The sequence below is a fragment of the Saccostrea cucullata genome, unplaced genomic scaffold, assembly GCF_032062105.1.
Source record: "Saccostrea cucullata isolate Sc308-1 unplaced genomic scaffold, CSIRO_AGI_Scuc_v1 ctg323, whole genome shotgun sequence".
In the NCBI taxonomy this organism is placed as follows: domain Eukaryota; kingdom Metazoa; phylum Mollusca; class Bivalvia; order Ostreida; family Ostreidae; genus Saccostrea; species Saccostrea cuccullata.
The window spans coordinates 23,190-39,461 of NW_026931249.1; the positions used below are offsets into that span (position 1 = coordinate 23,190).

The 16,272-nt window shown below is 34.5% G+C and overlaps 3 protein-coding genes across 3 annotated transcripts; 2 read left to right on the plus strand and 1 right to left on the minus strand.

Moving 5' to 3' along the window:
* Positions 1 to 443: 443 nt before the first annotated feature.
* Positions 444 to 4,344, minus strand: LOC134231943 (speedy protein 1-B-like). The gene is made up of 6 exons (XM_062713895.1): positions 3,877 to 4,344; positions 3,448 to 3,506; positions 3,266 to 3,351; positions 2,777 to 2,948; positions 2,293 to 2,554; positions 444 to 638 (listed from the first exon to the last, which is right to left on the minus strand). Exons 1-6 carry the CDS (start codon positions 4,226 to 4,228, stop codon positions 583 to 585), a joined length of 987 nt encoding a protein of 328 aa, XP_062569879.1. The 5' UTR covers positions 4,229 to 4,344; the 3' UTR covers positions 444 to 582.
* A 1,003-nt stretch (positions 4,345 to 5,347) lies between these two features.
* Positions 5,348 to 9,149, plus strand: LOC134231942 (carboxypeptidase A5-like). The gene is made up of 6 exons (XM_062713894.1): positions 5,348 to 6,194; positions 6,485 to 6,586; positions 6,950 to 7,122; positions 7,484 to 7,576; positions 8,018 to 8,113; positions 8,460 to 9,149. Exons 1-6 carry the CDS (start codon positions 5,504 to 5,506, stop codon positions 8,628 to 8,630), a joined length of 1,326 nt encoding a protein of 441 aa, XP_062569878.1. The 5' UTR covers positions 5,348 to 5,503; the 3' UTR covers positions 8,631 to 9,149.
* Positions 9,150 to 11,308: 2,159 nt separating this feature from the next.
* Positions 11,309 to 14,122, plus strand: LOC134231955 (uncharacterized). Its single transcript, XM_062713908.1, has 3 exons — positions 11,309 to 11,623; positions 12,176 to 12,807; positions 13,059 to 14,122. The coding sequence occupies exons 2-3, from the start codon at positions 12,189 to 12,191 to the stop codon at positions 13,670 to 13,672; spliced, it is 1,233 nt and encodes a 410-aa protein (XP_062569892.1). The 5' UTR covers positions 11,309 to 11,623; positions 12,176 to 12,188; the 3' UTR covers positions 13,673 to 14,122.
* The last annotated feature ends 2,150 nt before the right edge of the window (positions 14,123 to 16,272 follow it).

Genomic DNA, 16,272 nt, shown 5'->3' on the forward strand with positions numbered 1-16,272 from the left:
AAAAATAAAATGCAGTATATTTTCTCATGAACTACATTAGGTATGTATCACAAAGAAGCATGAATATCTCCATTGTTACGTCATTATACCGCTCTTGACGCTTAAAAGTAAAAAAAATATAGTGCACACAGTTTTGTTTTAAAAATGACAGTTGAACGGCCTCAGTTTATGGCAAGTCATCAGAAAAATAATGTAAATATAAGAAATGAATTTAATTTTTTAAAGATTCATGAGGTATATGAACTACAACGCTTCACGCCGGCATATTTATCATGAAGCGCTAACGCTCTTCATGAAATATGCCGGCGTGAAGCGTCGTAGTTCATAACCTCATGAATCTTAAAAAATGAAATTCATTTCTTAATTGATTTTAGTTTTTGCTCTCTCTCTCTCTCTCTCTCTTAATTTTCGACAAAATATTAAAAACAATAGAAATATTTTATAGATTTCTCATTTATTTCATGACATCATAATAATCAAATATCACAGTAACAGCATCAGTCAAAGTTAATATATTCAAGGAGTCAGTATAAAGGGAAAGAAAGAATGATAGAGAGAAGAAAATCTCACACACAACACTCATCACTCCTCAGCCACGGGCCAGTCTGTACTGCTACTCGGAAGATTCTTCTTCAGTGCTGAAACAGAAAAAAAAGCATATAGCTTTAGTACAAAGTCATATTTCAATTCTTTCATGCAAGTAATTATTAATCTACCTCTTTTTTAATCAATAGCCAACATAATACATGTAGGCAAATGACGCATAGATTGTGTACCCCCCATCCCCACCCATTTTAGCTTCTGAAAATTTTATTAGGCACAAAGACTTATCAAAATATTTTTATCTAATTTCCTGCATTTGTTAAGATTTAGAAATTGGCCTTATAGGGTATATAACAAATGACCAATCTCTATAAGGCCAGCATTTTTTTATTTTTAGGTTTACGAACATCAGAATGAAAAAGTCCCGTAGGAGGAGGAAATTAAAAAAAAAATAAAATTATATTTTGGATACATTATCGACTTTTCTACATTAATTTTTGCTTCTTTTTTTATGCTCTCCTAACAAGCTTGTTGTCACTGGACACATAAAGGTTACAAATGGGAAAATACAACCTTTAATTGTTTATTTCATCATCTACCAGTTGGGGGCAGTGATATAAATCTTTTGATGTTGGACAAAATACAGATTTTTTTTTAAAATTAATTTTTTAAATCTCTTTTAATATATCTTCATTTTTGTTTTTAATGTGTGTTAGGTAGAAATTATTCTAAAATATTAATATACTTGAGACCTATAAAAATAATAATTCCTTTCATAAAACAGACAGGGGGTATTCCCAAGGAGTATTGAGGAGTAGGGTGGAATTTTTTTCAATTAAGTGTAAAATAATTTTTCTGGCTGCCATAAATGATACTACATGCCTGTATATATTTGTATATTCTTGTTTTTAAATAGTTGAAATATTTTATTTCTTTAGGCTATTGTTTATTTCTTCCTCAAGTGGACTTAACTTCTCCAATAGTTTTATTCATTACATCTGATGCATAAGCTACCCTTTTCTGAAGAATGCTGCTAAGACTGTAAGCTATGACAGAAACCTAAACAATATCTCTGACAATAGCTACCATGGGCAGTTTTAAACCTGTGGGAGGAAAATAATTTACAATTACAGACAGTTACTTTTGAATACGGATACATTATTATCTCACCAACATGTCACTTTGCAACAAAGTCGTCAGCATTTTATTGTTGTCTGAACGGGTGAAACGTTTTGAATGGCACTCCTATCGATAAATATTTACATTAAACCAAGCTTTAGTGCTGCTATGGACTTGACACAAATCTCCCTTCATCGTTTAAAACCGGAAGTACGAGTTCGTAAATTTGAAATCTCGATCCCGACTCAAATTTGACATCGGAAAGAAAAAATTCTGTTTTTCTCAATTTTATTTTTTTTCTTCTGAAAATTCAAAAACTTGAGCGGCGGGTTTGTAAACCTAAAAATAAAAAAAATGCTGGCCTAAAAAGAAAATCTTAACAAAAGCGGTATGATATCAGATATCGAAATATAAGAATGAAAGACTAGGAAATCATGTATTTTAAATAAGATTTTGTCAAAATTGTGCCTAATACAATTTTTCCGAAGCTATAAGGAGGTTACACCATCAATTCGCCAGGTGCCTGTGGTAGCCAAAAGTATCAACGATTGACCGCATATTTTTTGATTTCCCGACATTTAATTATATTTTTTAGTATTGACAAATAAAAAAAAATATGGGATATCTTACGTTTCATGTCGAATCTGGAGTCTTCCTGGGAATTGTCAAAGATGTCGTCGCCGGAAAAAATCCACTCATCCCTGTCCGGACTGGCGGAGTCGTACTGACTGTCGAAGGGCTCACAGGCGCGGCACCGGCGGGGGCTGGCGTGGGGCCCCCGGGGGTACCCGTCATCCTCCTCAGAGTCACGCACGTAGCTCCTGATGGCACCGCTGTGGTGCAAGGGGCGGCTCCTCTTCCAACACACGTGGTCAGGATAGATGTCCATAATCTTTCATTTTAATAAATGTTATAATATTAATATCAAAGCCCAGCTTATTTGAATCAAAATGGGCATGTATTTATCAAAATGCTTACACCGGGTAATATTAAACACTTTTATATAGACATATATTTACGATTCTTTATTTATTTTTTAATCCTTTTTTTAACTGGGAAACTTTTGATTTTGGGATTGTTTGATATCACTAAGAAAAAATACATTCATACCAACCTCTTCGCAACAGCGCCGACTAACAACAGCTCTATACGATATTCTAGCCCAAAACAAATCCTTCTTCCTGAGAAAACGCGGGAACCTGTCCTTCCATTTTTTACCTAGAGCCCAGGGGAAGATTTCGTACTTGTCATCTTCTTCATCTTCCTCCATGTCATTGGCGAGGTAACTGTGTCGGGAAAAAATATTAACAGTTAATATTAAAGATTATAAAATAAAAGAAGCTAATGCTAAAAACCTTCCCTATTTGATTTACCCCCCCCCCTCACCAACCTAAATCTTAACCTATGAGAAAAGCTCTCTCTATCAGAATTTCTCTCTCAGTCCCAATGCATTCTCTCTCTCTACTCTGTCTGTCAATCTATATTTCGATACACTCTATTTTTCTCTAATTCCCACTCTCTCCTCTCTACCCCCCCCCTCCCCCATCTTTCTCTGCCACACACACACTCCCTCTCTGTCCATACATTTGCAGGCAGTACTTACAGAGCAAGGAAGAAGTTCATTCTTGTATAATCCCTTGTTTTCATTTGTGCCCTTTTAAAGTAAGCAAACACCATTGCCAATAGATACTGAAAAAATTGGAAACGTTCAAAAATTAAATAGGTCTAAATTTTTATCGGTTGCAGTTACTGAATACTGAAATATGCACATTTTCGAGTATATACCTTATCGGATATCCTTTTGCAATTGTCTCTCAGTAGAAATTCTTGAATAACATCATCTTCTACATGTAAAAATTAGAAGGGTATAAAGATATCAAACAACATCAAAACTAACGAGTAATAAATTAAGGTTGTCGACAACCTGGACGTCCACAAAGCATAAACTGTAGGTGGATAAAATCAGACAGAAATACATTAAATCAGGCTTGTAGAGACGATTTTTAAAATAGAAGGGGTGTAGAAAAACAGTCTAACTCCAAAATTCTATTTTTAATTCGTGTGTATGTATGTGTGTGGTGGTTGTGTGTGTGTGGGGGGGGGGGGGGGGTAACTTACTTTTGGGTGTCGATATATTGTGTACTACCAGTATATTATAACGTTAAAGAATAGACAGAGAGGCCATAAAAATTATAATTTAAAGTATCTACTTGCCTAAAAGTCTGAAGTATGCCCGCATTTCTGTCCTCTTTACAGCAAAATGATGTCGATTGGAAACGGAATGTTCTGTATAAAACCCCACTCCTGTAAACCTGTAGACTGGAATCCTCTCATCCTCACGTAGAGCTAGCCGTGGTCTCTTCACCCTGTGCTCTTCACTGGATTCGTCAAAATCCTGGTAGCAAAAACTGTCGACCAAACTCAAAAAGTCCTGGTGGGTATCGCGACCTTTTACGACCTGTACTTTGCATCTGTCATTTGCATCTTGACCAACCAATGGAATTCTTTGAACATTTCTGCTTTCTTCATTCTTGAATGTCTTTTTGGTAGTCCTAAATGGTAACATGAGTATGGAATCGCAATGATTTCTTTAGTACAGTGTCTGTCTGCGAACAACACACACAAACAGCTGATCGAAATATCCCGTGTCGTCTGCTTGTTTTGGTTGTCGTACTTTCGCAAGGTATTCCGAAGGAAAACTTATTATGACGTCATATTTTGAAACTGAAAGTTCTACCTACATTTAACATGTTTTGGCATGTTGAGACTTGATTGATGCAAAATAGAACAGTTTGTTTGTGGTAAAACCCATATGTAATTTTACAGCTTTTGTCGTTGTAAAGAGAATTTTTTACCATTCTTTACCAAACACTTCTATTATAGGCCTTTTTACAACGATACTGTACGAGCGTTTAACGATTAACTTGTTGACCTCTGGACTTTTGATTAAAAAAATCGTTTTCCTCTTTTTTTGTAAATAAAAGGTCTAAAATTTTAATCGGAAATTTACAACATCTATTTGGTTCCTAAATTAGTTTTAAAATTGTAAAAGTAAGAACCTGAGACGGACCATGGAAATGTAAATAGATCGTGAAAGAAACACACCACATTGCTGCAAAATACGTTTAAAATGATAACCTGTCATTGAACGAACGCGTTATACATAGTAGCATACATAATTAATTTTACAGGGGTGTACCATACCTTGCAGCATGATATTTACATGTGAAATAACAGAAATATTCAGACCTGGATTGTGTGCACTTGTCCTTAGATAGAATGTTCTATCGTTAAAATGATTTTGTCCTACGGACCCGGTTTAACGATAGAATTCGTTCCGTGTATTCGTAATGTAGCAAAAAGAATAACCCGCATAGTGCATTTACTAAGAACAATCTAGAGAGTTCCGAATGTAAACATTTGAATGGAGAGAAAAACGTTGGGAAAATTAATTGGATTTACGTATTTATATGGATTATTTTTTGGGATAAAAGGCATAAGCAATCTCAAAAAGGTTTGTTTTGATTAATTTATAAGTTATTTTCTGTGCAAATCCGTTTGTATCCTTCAAAATCGTTTCGTTGCGATTCTGCAATTTTTTGCTACATTACGAGTATATGGGTGGTATTCTAACTGTGGTGAGGGCTTGTACCGAGACACAGTTAGATTATTCTAACTAACTTGTCCTAAACGGGTCTTTCTTGTTTACATCTTACTGGCTGTGACAGAGTTCGTCATTCACTGTACACTCCTAACAGACGCCAATTTTGCTGTGTGATGTTGATTCCTATCACAAAAATTGTTCCAACTACTCAAGACCAAATATTTTGACAACTTAGAAATGTTATGGATGTGCAACAATTTATTCACGACCCAGGATAGAGTCATTGATGGATTTTTTCAAAGGACAATTTGGGTTCAAATTATTATCTTGAACGTCTTTCTTTTTAGCTATATACAGTGTGTGAATGTGAAATCACAAAAAGAAATCTATGTGCCAAATTACAAATTTTACCATAATTTAAAACACATGGAAGAAGAAGTTAATCTTCTGTCCAAGTTTCCAAACTATGTGAAAGTTCACACTCAGTTCAAGTCGAGGGAAAACAGACTCCAGTATCTTTTGCACATATCAAATTTTAGTGAATCCATAGAACTTGAAAAATTTGAAGACTCCAATAGCCGGAAAAATAAACCTCGATTACTTTTCTCCTATGGAGAACATGCCAGAGAATTTCTACCAGTAGAAAGTGCAATACACTTCATTAAAAACTTAACAGGTGGCCTTCTTCCTTCCGCAGATGTATATTCTAGAAAGTTTACGAAACAAATTCTGTCACAAGCAGACATATACATTATACTGATGGCTAACCCAGATGGACGGCATTATGTAGAACAAAAGAAGAATTACTGTTGGAGAGGAACCAGTACAGGAGTGGATCTAGACAGAAACTTTGGGTGGGAGTTTGGAGGGAAGGGGAGTTCTGATGACCCCGGTGATGAAGAATTCAGAGGAAAGAGACCATTCTCAGGTGATTATGGGAGAAGTTCCATTACAGTGAAACTTGTTTAATCCCATTGTTGTGTATTACGAAAACTTGCCATATTCTTTGAAAACTTTGTCCCATTCAATAAGTCTATCATTTAAAATATTATTTAATCGGAATGCTGACTAATGCGAACAATTTCTTTTAAACGAATGTTTTCTAGATAAAAAAAGTTTTACTGTAAATTATCTTTATTAAAAGAAGTGATGCTGGCTTTGAATCAAGTGTGACTTTTAGATTTTATACATCTTTCTCATATTGTTCATTTTTTTCAGAACGTGAAAGTAAAGTTTTCCAGGCAATAACTTCAGAGGTAGCCTTTGATGCTTTCTTCTCTTTCCATTCAGGGATCAATCACATATACATTCCATATTCAGGTCTGATTTTGATTGTACTAGTTACGAAATGCTAACATTTTTATTTAATTATCTAAGAAGCTTGTAGGCTTAGCTGTAAAATACATATCTATGAACATGATGAATTCATTGAAACTTATTTTTAATTAAATATCAAAAAATTATGTCCTGCAGTGTGCATGTAGAGCACTGCAGACCCTTGTCAGACATTTTATTCTCCTCATTGAAAAAAAATCACTACCATCAGCATCACCATTCTATAATATTTTAGTATGCATAGTGATATTCTTATCAATGAGGAAAATTAAAGGTTAAAACACCACAATCCTGTGGTCTATCTAGCAAGTAAATCCATTAATATGTATTAGAAATTATATTTTACAGATACAAGATCTAGGGAAATCCAAAGAAAGCCAGACAATATAAAGGAGATGGTCCATATGGCTTCTCGTTTATCTCGCTGCACCAAGTACCAGTACAGATACGGAACTGCTCCTCAGCTGATTAATTACACTGCCGACGGCACCATATTCGACTACATGGCAGGAGTAAAAAAAGTAGATAATGGGAAGGTTTTAAATCTGTCCCACACTACCAAGAATTCAATTATCTGACTATTACTTGAATTAAATACTGTATATAATTTTTTATTTGGGAGATATTTTCTTTGATTCATGTAGTATAAACATAATTTAGTGTAAAGCCAATCAGCTTTGCGAAAAATTTTGTTCTCAAACATATTTGTATAAGTACAGATTATATAGAGCAATATAACCACAATTTGTACCGTAATAATCTTGTCCCATGTATAAGCATCAATCTCATGAAAGTAAGGTCTCAAAAAAAAAATTTATGATCTACAGTATATTATAATGCATCTTGTACCGCTGTTTATTTGAGTTTAAATCTTACCTGTAGATCCCCTTCTCCTTTACCGTTGAGTTGTGGGGAAGACAGCATAAAGGACCCAGCTGTTTTGATCTGTTTAATCCAGAAAGTCAAAACCTGAAGGTCAGTAAATACATACTGATATCATACTCCTATATGTTCTTCAATGTATATACCAGTTAAGTCATTTTTATTTTGTCATATTTGTAAGCATACAACTTGGGTAGTGATTAAATAAATTTCTGATAAATCAAATTTTCTATCATAAATTTTTTTTTTAAGAAGATAATTGCATGTCGATTTTTAAAATTTATTAAAAAATGTTGTGTTATGTACTACAAAATTTATATGTAACATCAAGAAGATATTGCAAGTTGGAAACAAATTAAGGTAATATGATATAAACTAATTTTTCTATCCTGTGAAATGTGTCATTTTCCAGCCACATAGCATTGTTTTGAAAGGGGGGGGGCAGCCAGAGAAAAAAAAATTTTGAGTAACCTGAAAAAGTTGACAAGCAAAGAAAAAAAAATTGTAGTATTGAAATTCTTCTATTTTATATAGGAAGTGGTCAGCTCCCTTCATCCACTGTACATCAACATTATAACTCACCTGTCTGAATGGAAGTTTAGAAATCACCCAGAAATGGTTAATCCTAATGTAAGTTTTCAACGTGGTCAAAGCTTCACTCCTTTGTAAATTTCCAACTATGGAATATCATCATACAAGACCGTTAGCGTGTTTTGTAAACTCCAAAAAAAAAATTATAGGGTAGTCAAAGAGTATTAGAAGACAAGTTTTATTGATATATCAGATAATAATTAGTATTTAAGCTAGCCATGTTTATATTCATAAAAATAAATGTAATTTCTTAAAGATTTGATTTCTCAGTCAGTCAGATACATATATGTGCCTAAAAAAAATGTATTTTTCACCTACTTTCACGATACTTTTTTCTGAAGTAAGAGGAATGTGTCTTAAGGAATGCTTTGTGTTAATATTTCAGGCAGAGCATCCCTCATTAGTTTTGGGCTACATGATGTTAGGGATAACTGTTGCTGTTTCTTTGATGGTGTGTCTTCACAGAAAATTCAGAAACTGTCCAAAATTTTCCCCTCATCAAAGAGTTGTCTCCCTTAAAACACTGAGTTCGTCATTCTCTGCAAAGAAATTGTGATAATTAACCTCCTAAGGAGGTTTTTAATATTGATATTTTTTTGTGTTCGAAATTTTATTTCTTGTGCAAGAGTCCCATTCAAGATGCCTTATTGATGTCTTTATTTATTTTTTTTTTTTGATTTGTATGTAATACAAGTACATGTTTTAATTTATGATGCTCAAAAGAGAAATCCTTATCTGAAATTGTATTTCTTTTGTAAAAGTCTTGTTGAGAAATCCTTTGTATCACTATCTTGAAATGTTTTGCAGTTTTTATTTGAACATGAATTTTTGTACTGATTTGCAATCTGTATTTGAACATTAATTCTTAATTGATACAGATATATATTTGATGTACAGTTGAATTTCCATATCTTTAACTTGATATTTTGAATACCATGGATATATCAAAGTGATTTGAAGGTCCTAATCATTATTTTCAAACAGAATTTTGGTTTAAACAATATATATTCAGAATACTGATTACTGAATAGATTGGGCAATAGGCATACAATGCCTATAACTATCCCCTCTACACAAGAAGGCAAGGTTTAATACAAGTACAATGAAATAGTATTTCATCAAATCTATTGATATCTCAAAGATTTTTTCATTCTCCCATAGTGTTTGAGATAAGTTTTAATTGGACATGTATCAATTTGGAACATTTAAAAGCACTTTCATGTTGAAGGTTTTTTGATTACTATTATGTACTAGTAAAGAAATAAACATAGGTATTATTAGCTGTTAGGTACTTTTAACTTTGATATAATCACTACTTTTGTACTAAATTCAGAAAGAAGATACTTTTTTTACTGGGCAATGACTATTAGTATAAAATACATGTAATTTATTAATATACTCATATCTGTTTCAAGGGTTTATGTATCCAACATTAAAGCAGAGTTTGTTGACATCAGAATTTATACAATTTATTAAATTAAAATATTTACATTCATTGTTGTATTATATACATATAGCTAAAATGTGGTTGGAAAAACAAATATTTACATATCCCTGGACTTTATTACATACAAGCCACAATCCTTTGCAAACATGTGACTGAATGAGGTCTTGAAGGATAATATTCATACAATCCATGTAGTACAATTCTCTGTCATTCCTGGACTTTCAGTAAGGTGTGGCATTCTAGACACTAATAATTAACGTCTCTCAAATGGTGAATACATTCTCATTGGTTAGGAATTTAATAACATTAGCAACTTTAAATCGTTGTTGACAACGATGAGATGACTTAAGCCCCACCTCTTTGTCAATTAAACGCTGTCATTGGATCAGCGCTACACTCGTTGACATTCGCCTGAAATTCAATCCAATGTATATTTCAACAGTGAATGGGAGGCTATGTAAAATTCAAACGCTAATTATGTAACGTCGAGAATGCCACGCCTTACTGAAAGTCCAAGGATAACAGAGAATTGTACTAATATTCTACACCTTACTGAAACATGTGAAAGTCCAAGGATAACAGAGAATTGTACTAATATTCTACATTGTGTATTTTTTGGACGAGGAGAATATTAAATATTTGTCCAAATACGTTGAAAAAAGTATTGAGAAAAAACGTTGATGACTGTAAGTGTTATTGCATTTACTTTCTGAGCTACATACAACATTACGACATACCCTTAGATAGATATCAATTTTAAGCTTTGTTTTGAGATTAATTAAATGAGAGTTACCATTCTTGACTAAGGAGCAGACATCCTTACGATAGTCTAGTGTACATGTATTGAAATATATTTCTTTCTTATTTGATACGTATATCAGAAAAACCAGTATCACATAAAACAGACTTCAATATTTATGATCCGATAGTTGACTGCTCTGATAATGGATTGATGTGTGTGTGTGTGTGTGTGGGGGGGGGGGGGCAAAAAGCATGTTCTTTACATTTTCCTCTCCTCTTCCTTAGCCTGCATGCGCGACGCAGTGGTTAGAGCGTCTGCTTTCGAGTCGCGAAGTAAGGAGTTGCGTGTTCGAATCCCACTGTGGGACGTGGAGACCGGTCTTTTGGATGAGACCTTTTAATCCGAGGTCCCGTGTCGCAGCAGGTGCTGGCACTAAAAAAGATCCTTCACTACTTAATGGCCATAAGTGCCGAGTACAAGACAAAATTTGCAGCTCTCCATCGGCTAGTGGTGGCATCTCCATATGAGTGGAAAATTCTCGAGAGGGACGTTAAACAACATACAATCAATCAATCTTCTCTTTCCTTCCAACCGAATTTAGCTCATAGCTCTGCGAAAAGAAATATCGAGGGACTGGAGACGTACAAACCAGTGCCACCATCAGTAAAAAAAACTGAGTGTATGTTATATTTACACCATGCATAAGCTTTTTTTCACAAAAAAGTTTTTCAGGGCATGCTAAAACAAATGTGAATTTGGTTCATATTGCATTGCCACAATCACACGCACTTGTTTTGTATACTGGACCCTCTACTTATGGTAAAAATATGTAGGGTTGCCCCGTAAACGAAGCAAGTGCCCGTGGCCACAATGCATGTTAGTTAGTAGTTTATTGTAAAATTTCCCATCTTCGGGATAATCGATTTAATGGTTTTTTTATCGATCAGTTTTGTGTTGTTTTTTAACTGATCGACGAACAACCCCAGAACAGGCGTATCAAATTTCAGCTGGAATATTGCAAAATATTCTACTGTTGATCGTGCGAAATAGAGCAAAAATATATGAATAGTTGCACTTGAGAGACAAACGGCTGCTAGTTCCTCTATCGATGGAATCCACGAGCAACTGTCAAACAAAGGCCGATGGTATAAATCATTAAAACTGAAAAATTACCGGACTATTTCGCCTACAGTATATATTGCAAAATGCGAGGATATAACTTATCGTAGAAGCATGTTATCAATCTGATCTCTGCATATTGCAAAACCCCCTTGTTCTATATTGGTCACTGACCTCTTTAAGCTAAGGACATTTAATTGACAATATAGTCGATCAGCAGTTAACGGGTGGAAGCAGAAAGGTAAGTTTGCTTTTTTGCATTCTCTCATAAAAATTAAAGTATTGCATGCTTGTTGGCGGGTTTGACCTGCCTTTTATAAGATGACTGGAAGGTCAATAATTTTGTACATGTAGTATATATCATACATTATGATTTATGGTTGTGGAGAGAAGTTAATTTTACATCGAAAAAAGTTCAAAGCGGAACGGCACTTAAAGTTTATCTCTTCAGAAACATTTAAATACCAGCTGAATGCATCGCAAAAACTGCGTAGAAAAAAGTTTTAGAGAATAGGTCAGTTGGAATAAGATTTACCACGTCGTAGACAGTCATAAAATGTCTGTAGAAAACCGTATTTTTATATACGGATTACTTCTAAATTGGGAAAAAAGCTTAAGAATACCATTCCTTTAATTTTGGTAAAAAAAATGCTATTTAGGCCTATATCTACACACACATCTCTTTCAAAACTTAAAAATCGTTAATCATTCAAACATTCACTTCATAGATATATATGTGATTTTTAGATTTTTCTCTAAAAATAAATGAGATTAAATATTTGTTATTTTTCAGAATATTCTCAGGTATGGGTTGCGGCGGAAGTTCACAGTCCACGCTTGTTGGGATACCCCCACAGCCTCCCTATCATGGCGCCCCATGTGAATACCGGTTTGAGAACTTCGCAATTACTTACGTGGAGCAGTCTAACCTGGCATTTATGCCTACTGCAGGCATGCCACTAATGACCTTGGATGAAAAGGTTTACAGCGTCACTTTGGGGTCATTGTATGACCTTGGATTCCGTTTGTTGACCTTTTCGGTTATTCCAGCTTCGCTCACAGTCAGTGGCTTTGTTACAGCTAACGTCAAGCAAACGCACAAGTATCAAGGCATCTGTAGGAAACTCCCCGAGGACGAATTACCTCAGCAATGGTCACTCAAAGTCGTCAAGTCCTATTTGCCCTCTAAAGTTTTCACTTACGGAGTATTCCGAATGGGCGATGCAAAAATTACTGCCGACGCCAATCACATATTTCAAACAATTACGAACGAGGCTGCAAACGGGGCTAGACTTCTTTGTGTTGAAATAACAGGGTTTAACTCTCAAAATGTGAAGCAACCCGGAGCAACAAGTGCCGCTGCAGGCGCCTTTGGTGGCCAAGGTGCTATGAACGTTTGCTTCTTTGGCCAAAGTCCAGACATGAGTAAGTTTTTTCTTAGTTGATTTTTTTTGGTTCATACTAAAAATATCTTCAAAATTATTTTGAAAGACATCAAGCAAACAGTAATTTTGAACGAAAAATCTCAATGGATAAAAATTTTACCAGATATTTTTCTTTCATCGATACGTGCATGTTAACGCAAACTCATAACTTTTTTAAAAATTGAAAGTATTCTGACTGTAAAATTTTTGTGTTATCTTATAATAAAATTAATATTTCCACTGTCTGTATAGTTCTAGGTGTGGACATCTTCTTTGAGATACCCAGGAACCCATCCTCCGACCGATACGTTTACCAGTGTGTTACAATTCCCATGAAAATCACCTGGACAATGGCCATGGCAATGGGAGGAAAATGGATCGTCGAGATGGACTGGGCAGGTGTGACGTCACAGTACCTTGGCACGGGTTGGAAACTAGTAGACGTCTTCATGGACCAAAACAATAGCGGTTTCCGGGATGGGTTCTTCACGTCCAAAATAACGATCAACCAGAACTGCGTATTTATTTTCGAAAAAGAGCAGTCGAAGCTAAACGATAACAAACCAGTATACGAAGCTACGATGATAGAGTATAACGCCCCCGGTAAAATGGTGATGGGTGGAATTGGTAGCACCACGGCGCATTTCAACCCAGCATGGGAACCAGTTCTCGAACAGCTTGGAACTTATGGGTGGGAACTAGTCAAAATTTTAGACACACCAGCAATGAAGTTTGACGGCGGTGGATTAGGGTCACTTTCATTTAAAAAGGTCATGTGGATGTTTTTGCATCGAAAAATAGTTGCTGCTCCACCTGCTCCAGCTGGTGGAGAAAATGCACCGACTCCAGCGGAACCACCAAAATAATCTACAGGTGTAAAACTTTTCTGAACTTGTCTTACTGTGATATCTTCGTGTATTATCTATTTGACATATACCTGCAACTAGTTACTCTATCTGTCCTTTCAAAATGGTCGCCATTCAACAACTCACTTGGTCTTGTCTGTGATATTGTCTATTGAATCTCTGTTTGGACTTGTGTCGGCTTCTTTTTATACAGGTACATGTATATTTATAAAGGAATGAGTAAATTTGACCGTGCATGTATTATAGCTAAATAACCAAGATTTGATGCCCTCCAAATGAGAACTGATTTATTAGTTGTGTCTCTTAGTTGTAGACAACACAGAAAAGCAGCAGCATTTTACTGCTCTGACATATTTGGCACTCCATTTTGCGATTTTATTATTTTGTAAGAATATATATTTCAGTCTCTGGAATGATTGATATTTCACATTATTAAAGAAACTACCTCTAGATTTCTTTGATTTAGTTTATATAATTATGTTTAATTAATGTAGTACATGTAATATTCATGTAACAAGAACGATATACACTTATACGTAAACTAGTCTCTTTCACTAGAATAACATGGAATCCATTTTTTCAATATCTATATATAATTACTAAATTCAGTATATATTCCTTATGCTAAAAAGAAAAAAACCCCGATGAGTACCGTACCGGAGTTGAGAAATTTTAATTGTCCGAGATGCATTGCTCGAGGGAGAAAAATGGATGAAAATCATTATTTCACCTAAATACTGAGTAACTGGAAATTTTGAAATGTTCGATTGGTTTTGCCAGTACTCCAAGGTTTCAAATCATTATTAATGCAGGGGACAGGAGTTTTATGTAAATTTGGTACAGGAATCTAAATTATACTGAATTTTCAACATTAAAGGTGACCCTAGTGACTTTAGGAATGTGCAGCAAATTGCTAATTAGAGAGATACGATGTATTCTTTACCCTTTTGTACCAATACAAATTATAACCTTGATTTGAACTTCTTTATCAAAATATTTTGCAATGTCCCACCACAATGTTAAAACGTTTTAGTATTGTTCTCCATACAAACGCAGTTTCTGCTATCAGGCCTATTTGATATGTGTTGCAACATCCGTAGTTCTGAAAGATAACCCATGCGAAAAAGCTTTTTACGCGCACTATCGAATTATTGAACTTTATTGTATAAAAAAAGTATTTCCAATCCGACCCAAAAATTAAAAAAAGTGTTGTAATTGTCCTCTTTTTATAGGTTATTTAAATAAGAATGTCAAAAAAGTGGTCCTAGGGGGCTAATATTGCGTAGTAAAATTGGTTTGTTTAAATTTCATTATCAGATTATTGCAAAATCTGAACAGATATGTTATTATCTGTATTTCAAACAATCATAGACTGTGGTATTTAAATGGTTCTGGGAAACTATTTGTGCTATAAGAAGTCTTTAGATTTTGTAGGTTTGTTTTGCTACAAAATAAAGTTTATCCAATTTGAATTACTTCAAGCAGAGAGCACCGCAGAGAGCACCGCAAATCGAAGTGTTAATGCACCCTGTCAAAGCTGGAAAAAATACTGTAAACCAACTTTTATTCGCGACGACTTTATTTCGCGATTTACCAGGGAGAAACTAGTTCGCGAAGATTAATTTTCGCGATCAAGCCATTTTGCATCTGTTTTTAATAGAAAAATATTTTAAGGACCGGTTTGAAATAGCGATGACGAGCCTCTCGCGAACTTCGCGAAAATTTCTCGCACGCGAATAAAAGTTGGTTTACAGTAATTGTTTACGCACCCATTTCATGATTACAATTATTTTTTTTTCAGGCTTGAAAGGAGTACACGTAGAGCTATACTTCTATTTCTCTTTAAAAACACGAAGACTATAAATTTTGCTTTTATTCTTTTTTGTAATTAACACAAACTAATTGACAGTAGTAAAAATGATAATCAATCTTCAAAAATTACAATTGAAGGTAATCTCTAAGCATTTACTAGTACACGTATTAATTTGCCACACGGCCAACTGGCTGAAAACGGCCAAGGGCCAATTCAAAATTTTATTTCACTTCCAGGAAGCAATAAGTTTTGCAGTCTGTAAAATAAATTTTGGAAATTCAACATTGATGTTGAAAATGTTTTTTTTTTAACCTACCAACACATTTTTATCATCCGTAGTCGGGGGAGGGCGAATAAACCTTTTTTTTTGTACATGTGTAAACTAATAATTTCAATGTAAAAAAAGGTCACAGTTCTATTAGGAACCAAAATAAGTGATCATGTTGAAAATTTACATTAAACCACCTTAATTCTGATGTTCTTAATTCTCATTATTAACCAAAGAAATTGTCTTTTCTTTATTCTCAATGGCCAGTTTGGTTGTCTATGCTTTATTTTTCATTGTCCAGTTCGACTTTCTTCGTGAAAACCCCTTTCTTGTGTTTGAAAAGGAGTTTTATTTCATGAAGGAGGGTCAATTTTTTTGAACTTGTAATTATATACGTACTGATCATTAAAAACTTAATGAAATAGCCTTATTCCACCACCACTGGTTGCATAAATACAGAGAATCCGTTTTGCTTTCTAAGTTCTATCGTTTAACCAACCAAACAAAGTTTTAATACTT

Coding starts and splice junctions, on each gene's coding strand:
- LOC134231943 (XM_062713895.1), bottom strand. CDS start 4,228: ATGTTACCATTTAGGACTACCAAAAAGACATTCAAGAATGAAGAAAGC. Junction 2,949..3,265: donor ATGAACTTCTTCCTTGCTCT/GTAAGTACTGCC, acceptor TTCCCGACACAG/TTACCTCGCCAATGACATGG. Junction 639..2,292: donor CTCCAGATTCGACATGAAAC/GTAAGATATCCC, acceptor TTTCTGTTTCAG/CACTGAAGAAGAATCTTCCG.
- LOC134231942 (XM_062713894.1), top strand. CDS start 5,504: ATGTTATGGATGTGCAACAATTTATTCACGACCCAGGATAGAGTCATT. Junction 6,195..6,484: donor AGGAAAGAGACCATTCTCAG/GTGATTATGGGA, acceptor CATTTTTTTCAG/AACGTGAAAGTAAAGTTTTC. Junction 6,587..6,949: donor CATATACATTCCATATTCAG/GTCTGATTTTGA, acceptor TATATTTTACAG/ATACAAGATCTAGGGAAATC.
- LOC134231955 (XM_062713908.1), top strand. CDS start 12,189: ATGGGTTGCGGCGGAAGTTCACAGTCCACGCTTGTTGGGATACCCCCA. Junction 12,808..13,058: donor TGGCCAAAGTCCAGACATGA/GTAAGTTTTTTC, acceptor CTGTCTGTATAG/TTCTAGGTGTGGACATCTTC.